The sequence below is a fragment of the Castor canadensis genome, chromosome 15 (genome assembly GCF_047511655.1).
Source record: "Castor canadensis chromosome 15, mCasCan1.hap1v2, whole genome shotgun sequence".
In the NCBI taxonomy this organism is placed as follows: Eukaryota; Metazoa; Chordata; class Mammalia; order Rodentia; family Castoridae; genus Castor; species Castor canadensis.
The window spans coordinates 98,487,482-98,504,062 of record NC_133400.1 but is presented as its reverse complement, the minus strand read 5'-3'; the positions used below and the strand labels follow the sequence as shown (position 1 = coordinate 98,504,062).

General features: G+C 40.5%; 1 protein-coding gene across 1 annotated transcript in view; it reads right to left on the bottom strand.

Annotated features, from left to right (window-relative positions):
• Window positions 1-1,381: 1,381 nt before the first annotated feature.
• Lyst (lysosomal trafficking regulator) overlaps window positions 1,382-16,581 on the bottom strand; it is a 171,381-nt gene continuing 156,181 nt past the window's right edge. Inside the window, exons 51-53 of the mRNA XM_074056828.1 lie at window positions 4,993-5,149; window positions 4,257-4,328; window positions 1,382-3,275 (exon numbers count right to left, since the gene is read on the bottom strand). Coding sequence (XP_073912929.1) covers window positions 3,137-3,275; window positions 4,257-4,328; window positions 4,993-5,149 — 368 coding nt within the window. The 3' untranslated portion in view covers window positions 1,382-3,136. The remainder of the gene's footprint in view (window positions 3,276-4,256; window positions 4,329-4,992; window positions 5,150-16,581) is intronic.

Genomic DNA, 16,581 nt, shown 5'->3' with positions numbered 1-16,581 from the left:
CATGTTGAATTGTTCAGGCCGCCGTGTTCCCCTGCCTGCCCTCCCACACTAATGATTTTCAGTGAGTCTTTCTAGGGGACAGTGTTACGCTTTGTAGAATTCAGAGTGCTCTGGCTTCATACTAAATGGAGTGTGGCCCTGGTTAGCAACCACTGGGGAAATCATACAGCTGTCCAACATGTGTTGGCAGTTTGGGAACACATGGAGACAAACTGGGGGCAGTTGAAGGGTACTCAATAACGAAAGGAGGAGCCTGACATGGATCCAGAGCTCTCGTAGTTTCAATCTCCAGGGAACCTCTCTTCAATATTGCTGATTAAACAAATGCTCACTGGTGGCATTTCCTCCCTTCCTCTCACTTGCCCAGTGTTATCTAAAGTAGCGAGAAACCCATGGCCAGGAATGGGCGCCAAGATGCTGGGTCTCTTTTCACCCTCTCTTCCCCACCATCATGGACGGACAGTGGCACAGACTGGCAGGCAGAGGGGACATTTGGTTGGCAGCTAACACAGATAAAACCCTGCTGCTGGGTTCTCCTGGGGACAGAATGAGAAGCTGTGAATGCTGCAGATGCAAGGCAGGGTGGCAGCAGCTCCTGGCCCTAGGCCTGCTGTCACTGTTACTAGCACTCTGCAGCCTTTCCCAGGACCTGGCCTGAGTCTGCTGATGTTCCCATCCTGATCTCTGCACATGTACCCATAGCCTAAACCAAGATTTTTCTATAGCTAGTCATTGTGGTGCATGCCTGTAGTTCCAGCACTCAGGAGGTGGAGGCAGGAAGACCATCAGTTCAAGACCAGCCTAGGCTACATAGCAAGACCTTGTCTCATAAACCTAAGAGCTGGGGATATAGCTCAGTGGAAGAGCCTCTCTAGGTTACCTCCACCTACAATGAGTTCTTCCTGAGATATTCTCTTGGTCAGAAGCCTGACTGGACTCCCCGCGGCTCTGGTTTGTATTCGTGTGCTACCTGTAGCACTTAGGGTTGCTTCTCACCAGCCTGAAAACTCCAGGAGAGTGGGAAACAGCTAGGTTTGTGCAACACTGTAGCCTCAGCGCAAAACAGAGCCTGGCATGTTTTGCCTGGCATGTGTACACATTGGGGCGGGGCCCAATGTGCACACAACAAACGTTCTTTTCTTTAAAATGAGTGGTTGATCTTGAGACTGCTGCCTCGACTTCATTTAAAGGTAGGAAAAGTTAAAATAGAGCATCTTAGAACAAAAGAAATAATAAAAATAAAGGTAATAAGAAATGAAGGCTATCTGCATCTTTTTCCAAGTGACAGACATTTATGAGGGAGCTGAAGACCTGTGTGAGTTTTTAAAATGTACCAGATGGAGATCTGCTTGTAACAGTTATGCACATACAGGACAGGTGGTTAAATCTATTTTATGAAATTTATTTCCAAACCAAGTGGCAGTGTATGCAAAGATAACAGAGCGTGTGCTAACTTACAGAAACGTTTGGTAAACATGCACGTTATGGCGTGTTTCCGACACACACATAGTAGGTTTCATGCTGAATAAATAATCCCCCCAAATTAATTTCTATTGTGACATAAAAATAGAATATTGCACTCTTCACAAGACCAGTTGTTTTGCATATTTTCTCTTTAGATAAATGATGAACGTCAGCCCTAAAAAAAGACCGAGTAGCAACCCCATTCTATTAGGAGACCAGAGTTCTTAGTAAAAAAGTGGAAGCTAGACAATAGCTGAGTTTTCTTTTTAAACAAAGCAGATCACTTCAACGTGAATAGGAGTAATCTCATCTCTGCACTTCCATGGACCTCAGCATTAATGTGAGGCCCAAGCACATGTGGCCACTCGCCCTGTGCTTATCCTGACAGCAGAGACTCTGGAATTGCATTTTACAGTTTTTAAGCAGGATGTTTTTGGAGAGTCTGGAAGTTACAAAAGTAGTTCTGTAAACATCGCCTGAACTAAATTGCCACAATAAATGTGTGAGTTATTCTTAGACAGGAATACATATTTCCATCCCTTGGTAACATATTTCTGAGCCTACTTTACAGTGTGCTCAAAGTCACTAGAGTAGCACCCCAAGCAAACATGCAGCCGTCCCAGCATGACCGAGATGGGCTGTCACCAGCTCAAGGAGCTGTGTCTTCGCGGCTCAGAAACTGGCTTTGAGTCCACTTAGATTTTTCTATTGCTCCTAGAATTCTCCAATGGTATAGGTTAAAAGGAACAGATTGAAAACGGTTTCCTACAAGTTATTTTGCCTTCTGTTTAAAACACAGTAAGCTGTTTCCTTTCCTGTTATAGTTTTGCTTTGGGAAAGAACATTCTCCCTGCAGATCAGATGAACAGCTTTATCCTGGCTGCACTATTAACGCCTGCCAGGCTTAGGAGGGAAGGGTTCAAAGCTCTGTAGTGGCATTGTTAACAGCAGATGCTAAAAGACTTACCATTCCATTTACCTCAGTCACTCGACTAAGTATTTCAGTTTATAGTGTTCCAGTTTAAGTACAATTATCATGAGGAAATAGAATGTGTCTGAAATCAGAGATAACTTGTGTTGTTGCTTGTGGCTGTCAAGAAATTCTGGTTCTCCTTTGAGCCAAGACGCACCAGCAGTCTCTTAGTATTCATATCTTAGCAAGCGCTTGGTGTGGCACCTGCTGAATAACTTGCTTTTCAAAGAAAGCAATTGTTGAGTCCCAAAAACTCTGTTTTTTTTTTTTCTTTTTTGGGGCAGTGTGGGTGTGTGGGGATATCAAGGCAGAAAACTTTGAAAATACAATAGAGTATTTTATATAAATATTTACTTAGCCAACTTAAATTCTATTGGCCCTTTTGAAAAAAGAGAAAAAGGGGGGCCCTCATCTTTTCTTTAGGACATCTTTGTGGGAGAAAAGCTTTAAGTGCATGACTTTAATTTATCATGCAGTAGCTAAGACTTAGTGACTGGCGTGCTGGCATCTTCCACACACCACAGGCTAAGGCAGCTGCCCCTCCTTGGTCCAGGTGGCTGGGAGTTCTGTGCGAGGAGCAGGAGTCTCAGCACTGGATGGGGCGTTTAGTTACTGCTCCTTCACGTTCACCTCCTCGAAGTGGTGACACCGGCCCCTCCAGGCTGCAGTCAAGAGCTGTGGGAAACATAGTTCCACTGCTCATCCCGCGGCATAGCTGCTGAGGAAGGAGTAGAACATGGGCTGCTTCACACGCTGCTGGTCCTTACGACACCATGCAATCACCGTTCCGTCACTGTTGGCTGTGTACAAATGGTGGCCATCACAGGAAAACGTAAGGCTGTAAAAACAAAGCCCGTTTGTACCATGCCTATTGGTCATGATAAAGGTTAGTGTAAAGCAGTGCAGATCCCCTCACAGGAGCACAGAGACAGAAGTTAAATGCTGTCTACAACTCTTTTTTTTGTGCTGGGGATAGAACCCAGGGCCTAACATCTGCTAGGCAAGAGCTCACCACTGAGCTACATCCCCAGCCCAAGTCACTGGTTTTGACTGGGGTTGTAATACAGTCACTCTGCTGACTATGGAGCTCATTTAGCTACATGACCTGGAATAAAACCAGGAGCTAAGAGCTCAGGACAGTCCATCCCTTCTTGCTTATGGTTGTAGGAAACTTTAAAAAATACAATAGCAGAACATTTCTCCTCAAAACTCAAAGGGCAATTATCTTACAGCCATATTTTATTTCCCTGAAAGAGAAAAGGTTAAAACAATCTAATATTAGTAAATAAGGCTCATAAAACTCTAAATTTAGTAAAATGAAAATTAATTTTAATGAAGTACAATTTGAATTGCTTTACTTCTAGTTGATTTTTTAAAGTTGAACTTATAGGCTGATGGAGTGGCTCAAGTGGTAAGAGCAGGCTTGAGGCCCTGAGTTCAAACTCCAGTGGTGCCCCCCCACCACACATACACACACACACACAAAAACAAGTAAAGTCAAACTGGTAGACAAAGTCCAGGGAGACTGGTGTGAGTCTGTCTGGTCAGCACAACCTGCAGGAGGCAAGCTAGGAACGAGAAGTACAACTCCGGCCTCCAGAGGCCCTGGCACCACATGCATGCCCTTCTCCTAGACTGAGAGCCTAGCTCTGACTTTAAGACCTCAACAGCTGTGTGGCTGCACACCTCCTACTGCAGGTAACAAGTGTTTGGCTGTTCATGATGCCTTCAGTCACACATTTCTTTGGGTCTCTGTGCTTTAATATCTAACAACACAATCACAACTTACACTATGCAGAAAAAAGGGGGAAGATCTTACCTTACAATAGGCTTATTGGATTTGGGGAATGTAATTTCCCTCACAGGCTTCAAGTCCCATGTGCTCCATAACCTAGGGGAGAACAGTCATTACCCAATCATGCAAACTAAAGAAAGCCAAAACATTTGCTTATTCACTAAAAGTTACCTGGAAAGAAATATAATAAAAAACACTATTACCCCTGGGAACTTTCAACTTGTATACTTTTTTTTTTGGTGGTACTATGGTTTGAGCTCCAGCCTTATGCTTGCTAGGCAAGTACCCTTCTACTTGAACCACACTTCTAGCTCTTTTTGCTTTAGTTATTTTTCAGATAGGGTCTTGAGTTTTTCCCTGGGCCACCCTTGGCCCTCGATCCTCCTACCTATGTATCCTGCACAGCTGACATTACAGCTCTGTATATGCCTGGTTTTATTGTTGAGACTGGGTCTTGCTAACTGCCTGAAATGGCCCCAAATCATCCCAAGTAGCTGGGATTACAGCTGTGAGTCACTGTACTCATCCTTAACAAAGTTAATCTTTCATACTTAACACAAAGTTTCAAAACGGCACTAAATCTATATTCATTATTTCAAAGTAAAACAGGAATAACCGAAGGTGATTATAAAACCCTAAATACTAAGTATCAATATGCTTAGATTTAAAAACTAATTTCTGAAACTTCTGTATTCCCATGAATGAAAGCAAAACAAGCAAACAAAAAAGTGAAATAAGAACGAACCCAAGCCTGTCTTACCTTACAATCCCATTTTCTAGACCCCCTGCGATTACGTTGATGGATATGCCCTCAGGCTGGTTGGAGAAGGCCACGGAACAGATGACCTCCCTGCAGTGGACGTGTCCAACGAGGTCCCCGTTCACTGTCCAGAGTCTCAGGTCACTGCCTCCACCAGCTAAAACACCAATTGTCCCCTGGTCACCAGAATGTGAGTGTCTCAGAGCCCTGTGCATGTGCCCAAGGGCACCCCTAAGGCCGTGCTCATTTCTCAGTGATGAGATGAAGTTCACAGGCAAACCATGACTGAAGACTAAACTGCTGTACCACGAGGCACACACAGACTTACACATATCCAGAGGCAATGACCAGCACAAAGTGGAAAAGAATTCTGCAGTGTCCAGGCACAAGGGGCGTTAACCATGGGCCTCTGTGTGACATAGTCACCGTAGGAACTGCCACATTTCAATTATGTTTGAACTACTGAAAACATTAGAAAAGCTCCAAGGTCAGATGGAAATACTCTGTGAAATCATCTGTAAGAAGTCATTTATGTGACTTTTTTCTTTCTTTTCTTTTTTTTTTTGGTGGGACTGGGGTTTGAACTCAGGACATCATACTTGCAAAGCAGCACTCTTCCACTTGAGCCACACTCCAGTCCTTGACATTCAAAACCAAAAAGAGTTGCAGTAAATTACCTGAGTTAAAAATAAACTCTTAAAAAAAAAAAGAAGAAGAAAACTAGCCAGGTGCCCGTAGCTTATACCTGTTTGGGAGGCTGAGACTAGGAGGATCTTGGGTTCTAGACCAGTCTCAGCACAAAAGTCTGTAAGATGCTATCTCAGAGGGCAAACACCACCTGTCATCCCACTGATGGTGGGAAGCATAAAATAGGAGACAGCAGTCCAGGTCAACGTGGGCAAAAACCAAGACCCTATCTCCAAAATAGCCAGAACAAAAAAGGGCAGGAGGCATGGCTCAAGTGGTAGAACACCTGTCTAGTAAGTGCAAAGCCATGAGTTCAAGCCCTAATATCACCATAAAAGGAAAAAACATACTCTTTAGAACATCTAAGATGGAATCTTATTTATCAGTGACTTACAGAACTAAATTTTTCTTTTAATAACCAACTTTTCTAGTTTTCTAGGGGGAGGCAATAATTGCTTGCCTTGCTCTAGAAACAGGCTGGTGATTGGGGCCTCCTGGTAATGTGTAAAGGCCTTCTTTGAGAAAATATTCTCCCACTGATAAAGAGGTTTGGAGGCATGATGAAATAACATTATTTCATACTCTTAATTTTACCTTTTCATTATGGTTAACATAAAAGTTCATTTCATAGTTTACAGCAAAAAACAAATATTGGAAATGCTTCCTTACTTAAAAATAAATCAGAGACTATCAAATATCACATCTTTATTCTCTTTTATACATTGTCATGGAAATTAAAAGAAACTGGAGAACCATCTTCCCCAAAATATTAGAATATTATATTAATTTCCTAATGCCTCTCTAACAGAGGACTAGCCAGAGGCGTATCTCATTTGTTCAAAGGCATGTATACATCTCATGACAGGATGGTTTAAGAAAATACAGAAGTGATCTATTACAACATTTTTCTTTCTGTAAAACCACATCTCACAATAAGAACTGAGGGATTATGATTGAGAAGAATGAAATTGCTAGCGCAACTTTTGAGGTTATGAACACACACATGCACACGTCCAGATACAATAAATACTCAGTAGACTGTCAGCATCTACAGGTATGTGGTTTCAAGGAGACTGCCAATGAAGAAAGCCTGTGTGTGCTCAAGATGCAGAGTTCAGTGCTGTGCTGACCACACTTGGTCAAAACCACATGTGACAAATCCTATAATAAGGCGGGCTTATTGTACATGCATATATAGATATGTATGTGTATTTTAAATTTTGGTTTTCAGGTTACTTGGATGCTATCCACTAAAAGGTAGAGTGTTTTGGTAGGCTAAATCTGATAACTTTCCTCTTTTGACTTTTAAGACAAAAGGAGTCTAGTCTGGGCGACTAAATGTAAATTTCGCCTCTCTTTAAAAAGTAATTTTAATTCATTCTTAAGATGATATATGAACCATGGATCTCTGATGTCCATTATGCTGTTAAAAAAGTAATTAAAAAAATTATGTTCTTCATACCAAGTGCTCTTTATGACTTCTTTTATACATGTATCAAGAGGCCTTAAAAAAGTTGAGAAAGCTTTTTGTTCAAATTGGAAAAAAGTTCCACCTATTACTCTGTTATGCTGTTTGCCATCCAGGGACACTCTAATACCCTACTAGTGAGTTGTAATTGCAGCAAAAGTAATTTTGCTTTCTAGTTCCCATGTGACTGGCTGATATAATATCACAGATATAAATCACCTCTGGCAACAGGGAAGTAATTAACTCTACAAAATTCGACTCCCTCAGGAGCAGTCCTAACTTCCAAAGTTGCCAAAACAAGAAAGTAGAGGACTTTATATAAATAACCATTCCTATTATCCCCCAGCATCCCTCTGGATGTGACACAGTAAAAGCTGCTAATGTACAAGTCACGAAAGAATAATTAGTAAAGTCATCAATCACCTGCTCATACCTGCATCACCAAAATCTATTGTTTAAGTAAGATCTTCTCCCTGAGTTAAGGCTGTTAAGAAATAAAAATGATTTCATGGCATGATTTTAGGACTGGGGCTGAGTGGCAGAAATACTTCACATGTGAAATCTTTAATCATGATTGGAGACATTACTTTCTTGAATACAAGACTGAATGAATGCCTTGTGAAAGCAACAACAGCAACAACAAAATCCTAAGAGAGACCTGTGCTATGATTAAAAAAAATATTTTCCCTGATTCTTGGCACTGAGCTCTTAAGTCTTTGAATCTATTGGCTTCTGAGTACCAATACCAAGAAGATGACACATGGTGGGGTGGGGGGTGGAGTGGAGGGCTTTAGGATGAGGGCCGCTCATCAGAAACACCAACCACAGATCAGAGGATCAGGACTTTCAGACCTGCTCCCCAAGGACAAAGAGGAGCTGAAGCCTGTGCCCAGCACCAACCACACCTGTGCCATGAAACCTCTACACAATCCCCACAGGACACAGTCAGGAGCACTTCTAGATTGGAGAATACCCCTGTGCCAGTGGGGGTGCAGCCCAACTCCACAGCCCTGACTCCACAAGGACAAAGGACAGAGGACTCATGTGCATACAGACATGCTCAGGACCGCTGAGCAAAAACCTGTCCAAAACTGAAACTTTCTGTGTACTGACATGATGTCAAAAGTGTAAAATTCCATACCTGACCACCTGTGATGAGCTACAGTGAAAACACAGGTGCACTACAATACTGGCTAGAGTTACCTTCAGGCTGTGTGTATATGGTGTGCACAAACATAAGTGAATTTCATGTTTAGACTTGGGGTCTAACCCCAAGATATCCCATTATGCACAGGCAAATATTCCAAAATCTGAAAAAAAACTAAAAAATCTGAAGCACTCTGGTCCCAAAGATTTCAGGTAAGGGAAGCTCAATGTGAACGGTGTTTTGCTGAGTTCTGTGAGTGATTCTCGTGAATTACTGAACCTAGGGTATGTGGCCATGACAAGACTTAGGTTCACTAAATTCAGGTAGTGTTAGGACTGAATTGCCAGTTGCTGGACAGCCAGCGTCTATCAGCAAATTGAAGAACTGGCTGGTGTTTGGTGAGACACTATATACTGGGTGCCATAAAAAAATCAAACAAGCTGGGTATGGTGCTGAGTGCTTGTAATCACAGACCTCGGGGGGATGAAGGATGATCAGTTCAAGGCCAGCCTGGGCTACACAGAGAAACTGTTCAAAAAAATCAAATAATTAAAAAAATGTAAGTGAAGGACAGAGGACTACTTACTACAGATATGTCAAAGATTCATTCTGTACTGAATGAATGGAAAGAAGCAAACTTTTTCAAAGGATCCTTAAAATAGAAATGCAAGTAAAAACTTCTTGACCTTTTCAACAGATGCAGGATGCATCATGTTCTAAATATGCATGAATGAAAAAACAGCCACCACCTCTGATTAGCAGATGTGTCTGTCACGTATTTTTAAGGTGGACTGTGCCTCCATTTATCATCCTACACTACTGTTGTCTTCTGGGAATTAGAAGACATATACTCAATGTTGGTCATGTTGCTGATGCTCTGCATTTAGCTAGGAGTGCTCAGCAAAATATAAGGGAGGCTCTTGTTTTGGACTGAGCTCCTGCCCTAGGCTCCAACAGACCAGACCAGAATCACTGGTACTCAGTGCCACATAATCAAAGTGAACTTGGAAACGGGGCAGTTTACTGGAAAATAGTGATTCACAACAAGCAATCAGAAGGGTCCCAGTCACCCTGAACTGGTATGGTAGGAAATCCCTTCTACTTTTTTAGCCTTTTCTGCCTACACAGACTACTCCCCTGCTCAGTTCACAGGACTTCCTACCTTTCTTCCTTCCCTCCTACCCGTTTGTTTTGTTTTTATAGAGATGTGATTTTGTGAACTATTTGCTTAAGCTGGCCTAGAACTGCAATCCTCCTGCTTTCAGACTCCCAAGTGACTAGGAATACAGGCTTGAGCCACTAGCACCCAGCTAGGAGTACTTTTCTATCTCATAGATGCAGTGCTTTCCAATCCATGAATCACTAATAAAAGCCCATCAAACTTAATTAATGAAACTCTGTTCTCTAACAGAAAGAAGGTATTTTCTTTATTTGGGGGTGGTATTGGGGGTTGAACTCAGGGCTCCATATTGGCTGAGCCACACTCTACTATTTGAGCCACACCTCCAGTACTCTAACAACAGAAAGGTAACAAAGCTAATAGTTTTAAACCAGAAGCAAAAAACAACAGAAAAATAAAAACCAAGGAAATTCAGATAATTAGGTAACAATAACTTGTTTAAGTGTTGGGGACCAGGGATGACCCTGGACTGGGAATAAAGGAGTTTGCACGGCCTCTCCATATAGGAGTTTGCACAGCCTCTTCTACCATAATTTCCCCAGTACCTGGTGTCTTGACCTTTGTTCTCACATCTCCTTGAAGGATACAACCTGCTGTGTCTGCATACCAGTCCCCTGATGCAAAACTAGATAAAGTACCAGAACTGTTAGGAGACTCCCTGATGCCAGATTAATCAATACCTTAGATAAGGTGTCCTGCGTGCCTTGATGGTTCCAGAACTGATGTGCTGTAATTAAGCTTCATTAGCCTTAGGAAAATTAGCCCACTAAACCTCATTCCTTTCATCTTGTATCAAGAATTGTTAAAGCTTGATTTTTTACCTAAGCCTTTTCCTTGTACTGAGCTAATAAAATAAACACTGGCTCAGGTAGGTGCTCACGTTTCCCATCAGGAACATGCAGCTCTCCCAATACCAGCGTTCTGTTTTATGTTGTATGTCTGAATGTCTGTGTTTTATTTCTCATTCCCTGTCACTCTTAGTCAGGCTCACGCAGCATACCCACACAGGCCGGGGCAAGTGGCACCCAACCTTGGGGCCTGATTACAAGAGAACTCATTGGATAAGGCGAGGGAACGCTCTCCGAAGGATGTGTCCACAAGGAAAATAAGGTAAGGGGAGAGTGAAATTCTGAATATAGTCGGGAGTAATAAATATGGGACAAACTAGATCTAAAGAAAGAGATCGCTATGTACATATGTTTAAAACTAGAGGTAAATCTGAAGTCTTCGACTGTCTAAGAGTGCACTCAAAATTAATGTAACTGTTTTGTGTTTCATTGTGTGAGGTTTGTGCATGTCTATTGTATGATTAACTTATTAGAGACAAAAATCTAATAGCTATGGCAACAGTCTTATTAAAAACTGAGACTGACTCAAAACACTATTCCTAAAACTGATTGTTGCCTCAGCTGTTAAGCTGCCCAAAATGACTCCTAAAAGAATAGAATGGGACACTTCTCAATCTGCTCCTAAAAAAAATATAAATGAATAAATTAAAAAAACAAGTAATCAATGTACTTGTGGCCACTTAATTTTTATATGTCCTTGAGCTCTTGAATCTATGCGTGCTTAAATTGACATTTATGGCATGCCTAATTTAAAACCTTTTTTACATACGTGTATATTAAACATCTTTAGGAGGATTTTTATTATAAAATTATTGTGAAGAAATACAAATAACTTCTGTTCTCTTCTCTCCCCCACGACTTCTGCTGCTGCTTTTAAGAAAAAACAGTTTTTCAAAGGTTATATCACAATGAGGTCTAACTAACTACAGGCATTATTTTATGGACAATAACCTTAATCTGTTTCATTTTGTCATAGGTGTAATTTACATTCAGTTCTTTTATAATTAGATTTATTAACAAAAGGTGTCTTTAAAAATAGGCTAATTGAAAAAACAATTTTATTTAAATTTAAAATTCTTATAAAAGTTATTTTAAAGTACAAGTTACAAAGTGAACAAGTAGAAAGGATATAGATAGGTATTGAGTGTGTATTTTGGGAAAAAGTTAAAGGAAAAAAGGTATGATTTTAGATGAGAAAGGATTTTGTAAAGAAGATTGTTTCAAATATGGAGAGGAGGAGGGAAAAGGACAAACCATTAGAGGGTTTAGTATGTTGTATGAAGGTCTCAGTAAGTTTTAAAAGTGTGTAATAAAAAGCTTCGGTGTGTGATAAAGTTAAAGTTGACTATAATCTAAGAGTTGCCGAAAAGAATGTTTTTAGGGTCATGTCAGACTAAAAGCTAATTCTCTATGTACATAAAATAACAAGGCTATTTTAACATTGTTTTGCTCCAAGTAACAACTACAAAAAATTGTTATAGGGAAAGATTTTATCGAAGAAATTACTTGTGTTTTCTGTTGATCTTGTCAAGCTTTATGTACTACTAAATCAGAGTTCATTTATGTATTTGCTCATGCAAAGGTCTCTTAAATGACCACCTTATAACTGTGTTCTGTGTCTAGACTTTATCTAAATATGGTACAAACATGTGCAAAGTTAAAAGTGTCAGTTTATGTAAAATGATGAGCTAAAGTTCTCTTTTACCCAAAAGTGTTACATAAACCTCTGACATATAAATGCTTAATGAAACTTTTGGCAGGTGTGCTGTTTATAATCACTAACATTTAGAAAAACCTTGCCATTTGAGCAATCCTGCTACTTAAGTCCTGGCCTATATTAGTTTTAGTCAAATAAGTGTTACTGCATATGTATAAAATGTAACTATACATTTTATACATATAAAAATAAGGCTATTTGGGCTACTTAAGTCCTGGCCTATATTAGTTTTAGTCAAATAAGTGTTACTGCACATGTATAAAATGTAACTATACATAAAAAAATAAGGCTCTTTGGGATTGCAGGCATTGGCTTCATAACTTTAAGAGATCTAAAGTTAACGATGCCAGACTTTTACAAGCTTGTGTCCACATGTTCCTAATTGTAGCAAAGAGCATTAGTGCTGTTGTTTTAATACTATCAGTCATAATTATTCTCCTAAAAATACAGTCTACAATGGAAATAACTAAATGTCTGACAATTCCCAAACTACTTTTCAGCATTTTAACCATGACTATTCTAAGTCTTTTCATTCTCAGTCTTGGTCCTTCTTCAGAGCATTTATAATTACCCAGTACCTATTTTCAATTGAGACAGCCTTCTAAATATTGTTGGTTTTCAAAACCTTTAACTGTTGTCTGTTGACATTATGCAGCATTTCATCTATAGTCCAGACAGAACTAAAAATGGGTGCCAGGTTAGCCCACTTCTTCTAAACTTCTTTTGTTGTTTATAATTTGGCCAAATGGGCCTTATTGTAGCTCCAGATAAGGTACAAAAACATCTTCCTTTTCATATTTGGGACAGCTTATTGAGGGACGGACTATCTGCCCCCCCAAAATAGAAATCCATAAGGATAATTTAAAAATTTTAAATGATTTTCAAAAATTATTAGGTGATATAAAATGGCTACACCCTGCCTTAAAACTTACCACCCGTGAACTGTCTCCTCTCTTTAAAATTTTAGAGACAGACACTCAACCATCATCTCCTAAATATCTCACACTGGAAGGTCGTCTGGCCCTGGCTAAGGCTGAATGAGCTATTCATAATTCTCAGAGAACTCATGTTGATTATCCTCAACCAATACAACCTATTTTACCTACTATAAGTCTACCCACAGGAGTTCTTTGGCAGTCTCAGGGAGTACTAGAGTGGTTACATTTACCTCACTCCCCTGCTAGAGTCACCACTCCTTACCATAATATGGTAGCAAAACTAATAGCCATGGGACATTTTCGCACTGTACAACTGCTAGGACTAGAACCATCCCTTATTATTGTCCCATTTACTGAGGAACAACAGGTGTGGTTATGGCGCACTGATACCATGTGGCAAAATGCATTGGCAAACTTTACAGGACAGATTGGAGAACATTTGCCTTCCTCTAAACGTCTTAATTTTGCTTCTCAACATGCTTTTATATTTCCTCACAATATCTTAGAGGATCCTATACTTCAGGCTCTTGTGATTTTTACTGATGCTTCAGGTTCTAGAAATACTGCTTACTTTTCCTCTCAAGGACAAAAGGTTATACAAACAGGTTTTTCCACTGCTCAGCATGCTGAGCTTCAGACAGTAGTATTGGCTTGTCAGGATTTTGCTCATGTTCCTTTTAATTTGTATACAGATAGTACATATGTTTATGGAGTACTTAAGAGTATTGAAACTGCTTATTTAGGACCTACTAATGATGAACAGCTTTTTCATCTCTTCCATGAGTTAAGGGCTTTATTACAACACCACCAACATATCTATTTTGTGGGCTAGCTCCCGTCCCACTCTGGCCTTCCTGGGCTGTGGGCTGAGGGCAATTGCCAGGCAGATGCCTTAGTCTCTCCATTAATTTTACAGGTGGATAACTCATCTCCAGTAAACCAGGCGATACAAAGTCATTCTCAGTTCCACCAAAACTCCAGATCTCTTTGTAAACATTTTCATATCACCTGAGAACAATCTTGTCAAACTGTTAAGTCATGTTCAAAAATGTGCTCCTCATTTGTCTGTGCCCACTGAGGGAGTTAACCCTGTGGTCTTCATCCTCTAACATTACGGCAGATGGATGTTACACTCCATCTTTTGTTTTTTTTTTTTTTCATTTTTCTTTTATTATTCATATGTGCATACAAGGCTTGGTTACACTCCATCTTTTGGATGACAGTGTTATGTCCATGTTGTCATTGATACTTACTCTGGTTTTGTTTTTGCCTCTCCAAATCAGGGGAAGCAACATGCCATGTCATAGATAACTGTTTAGCCACCTTTGCTGTGATGGGCAAGTTGCTCCATGTTAAAACTGATAATGGCCCAGGCTATACATCTACTGCCTTCAGGATTTTTTTTCCTCCTACAAAATTCTCCATACCACAGGCATACCCTATAATCCCCAAGGCCAAGCTATACTGGAATGAGCTTATTATCAAACTTTAAAAGCAACAAGACAAAGACAAGAAGGGGAGACAGCTCCCTGGCCACTCAGATTAACAAAGCTCTTTTTACTTTAAATTGCTCTGAATCTGGCTTTACTCCAGCTGAAAAACATTGGGAACATTGCAATAAACAACATTTGCCACAGGTATTGTGGAAAGATATAATGACTGGGGCTTGGCAAAGCCCTAGCCCGGTCTTGTTATGGGGCCGAGGCCATGCTTGTGTTTCTCCTGAAGGTGAAGTAAGCCCAATTTGGGTACCCTCACAGTTTGTGAAGACCCATGGAACCCATCAGCCATCAGATGAAGAAGCTCCACCTGATGGAGGAGGAGAGGAGCCCAAAACCGCCGAAAATCAAACCGACAGAGATCTGTCACTGAAAGCAATATGGAACCACCCTTACCGGTCCTACAAGAGGCAACATCATCAGTTTGACAAATGCAGTAAAACAACTGGGGGATCTACTTCCCCAACGTGGGGTCAAATAAAATGCTTGGCAGATATGGCCAAGAATGCCATTAAGGGGTGGGGACAGGAAGAAACTCCCGCTGTTCTTCTGCTAGCTATGATTAGCATCATTAGTCATCAGGAAAATGCTGCAGAAGGCCAGAACTTACTACATTGGGCTTTTGTGCCTCATCCACCTCTGCTTCATGCAGTTACCTGGAAAAGTCCATTTATATTAGTTTTTACTAATGACCCTGAGCTGGTAGGAGGTCACTCCTACTTTCACTAATTATAATTTTACAGGACAAGCTGTTGCTTTACCCATATGTCTGGGGAATTTGCCTTATTATCTCCCTCTCACGCCTATTTGGAAAAGTGCTCTGTTATGGAATGGTACTCGGTTTCTTGATAAAAAAAACTAGAATTTTTTGGCTTTAATGACACTGAGCTGCATAATGCTACACACTGGCCTCACACTCCCTGCTGTCATGACAAACGCAATCCCTGGCGCCCCCTTAAGGGAGCCTCATGGGAACAAGGTATATTTGCTTCTCTAATGGCTATTAACGTTACAGGAGATAAGCTTGTGTATTGGTCTTATAATGGCACTTCTGACACTAATATTGTGGGGTACTGGACCACCCCTCTGATGGGACCAGATGGAGGAACCATTCAATCAGACATAAGGAAGCTCAGAGCTGCTACTGCTCATATCAATCTAACTAGCCATTCAGGCAGCTTTGTTATTAAAGTCTTACAAGTTTTTGTTCAACATCCTTTTGCTTTATTGGCTGGATCAATTAACATCTCTAAAAATAGAACTATTTTTTATAGCTCTTGTTCTAATTGCAATTTAACTTCATGTGTGGATAATTACATAAATGGCAGCCTACTTATAGTAAAACAAAGCCCCTATATCTTGGTACCTATAAATTTCACAGGACTGTGGTATCATGATAGAGGACTACAGGTTGTCAAAGAAATAAAATCATTATTAGTAAGAGAAAAAAGATTTGTAGGGCTCTTGATAGCAGGCATTGTGGCAGCCATCACTGCTATTGCCACCATAACTATAGCTGCAGTAGCCCTCTCCCAAAGCATTCAAAATACTCATTATATTAATACCTTAACACAAAATGTCAGTTATGCTTTCCAACAACAAGTTGCTATAGATGAAAAAATTGATATCTGCTTAAATTCTCTAGAAGCTGCTTTGCTGGCTATGGGAGATGAAGTTCAAATGCTGAAATTCTGTTAAGATCTGCTGTGCCATGCAGGCTTCCAACATATTGTGTCACTGCAGCACCTACAATGCCACGGACTTCCATGGAAACTCGTTAAAGCACACATCATGGGAGCTGGGAAAATAACAATGATTCCCTTAACCTGAAAGCCTTAAGACAGCAAATTTTATCCATGCAACGAGCACCTGATCAGCTGGCGGCTCCTGCAGGTATAGCAAAAACTATATTGGATGAATTGCAAGGATTTAACCCTTTTGATACTCTAAAATATTCCTTTTGGCATTTCATTGGCATTGTGTTATTGATTTGTTGTTTTTGCTTACTTTCAGTCGGAACTCAAAAGATCAAAAGGCGACTCCTCAGATTAAACATAGAAATGCATCAGGAGCTTTTAAGAAATAGAGTAGGGGGAGATGTTGGG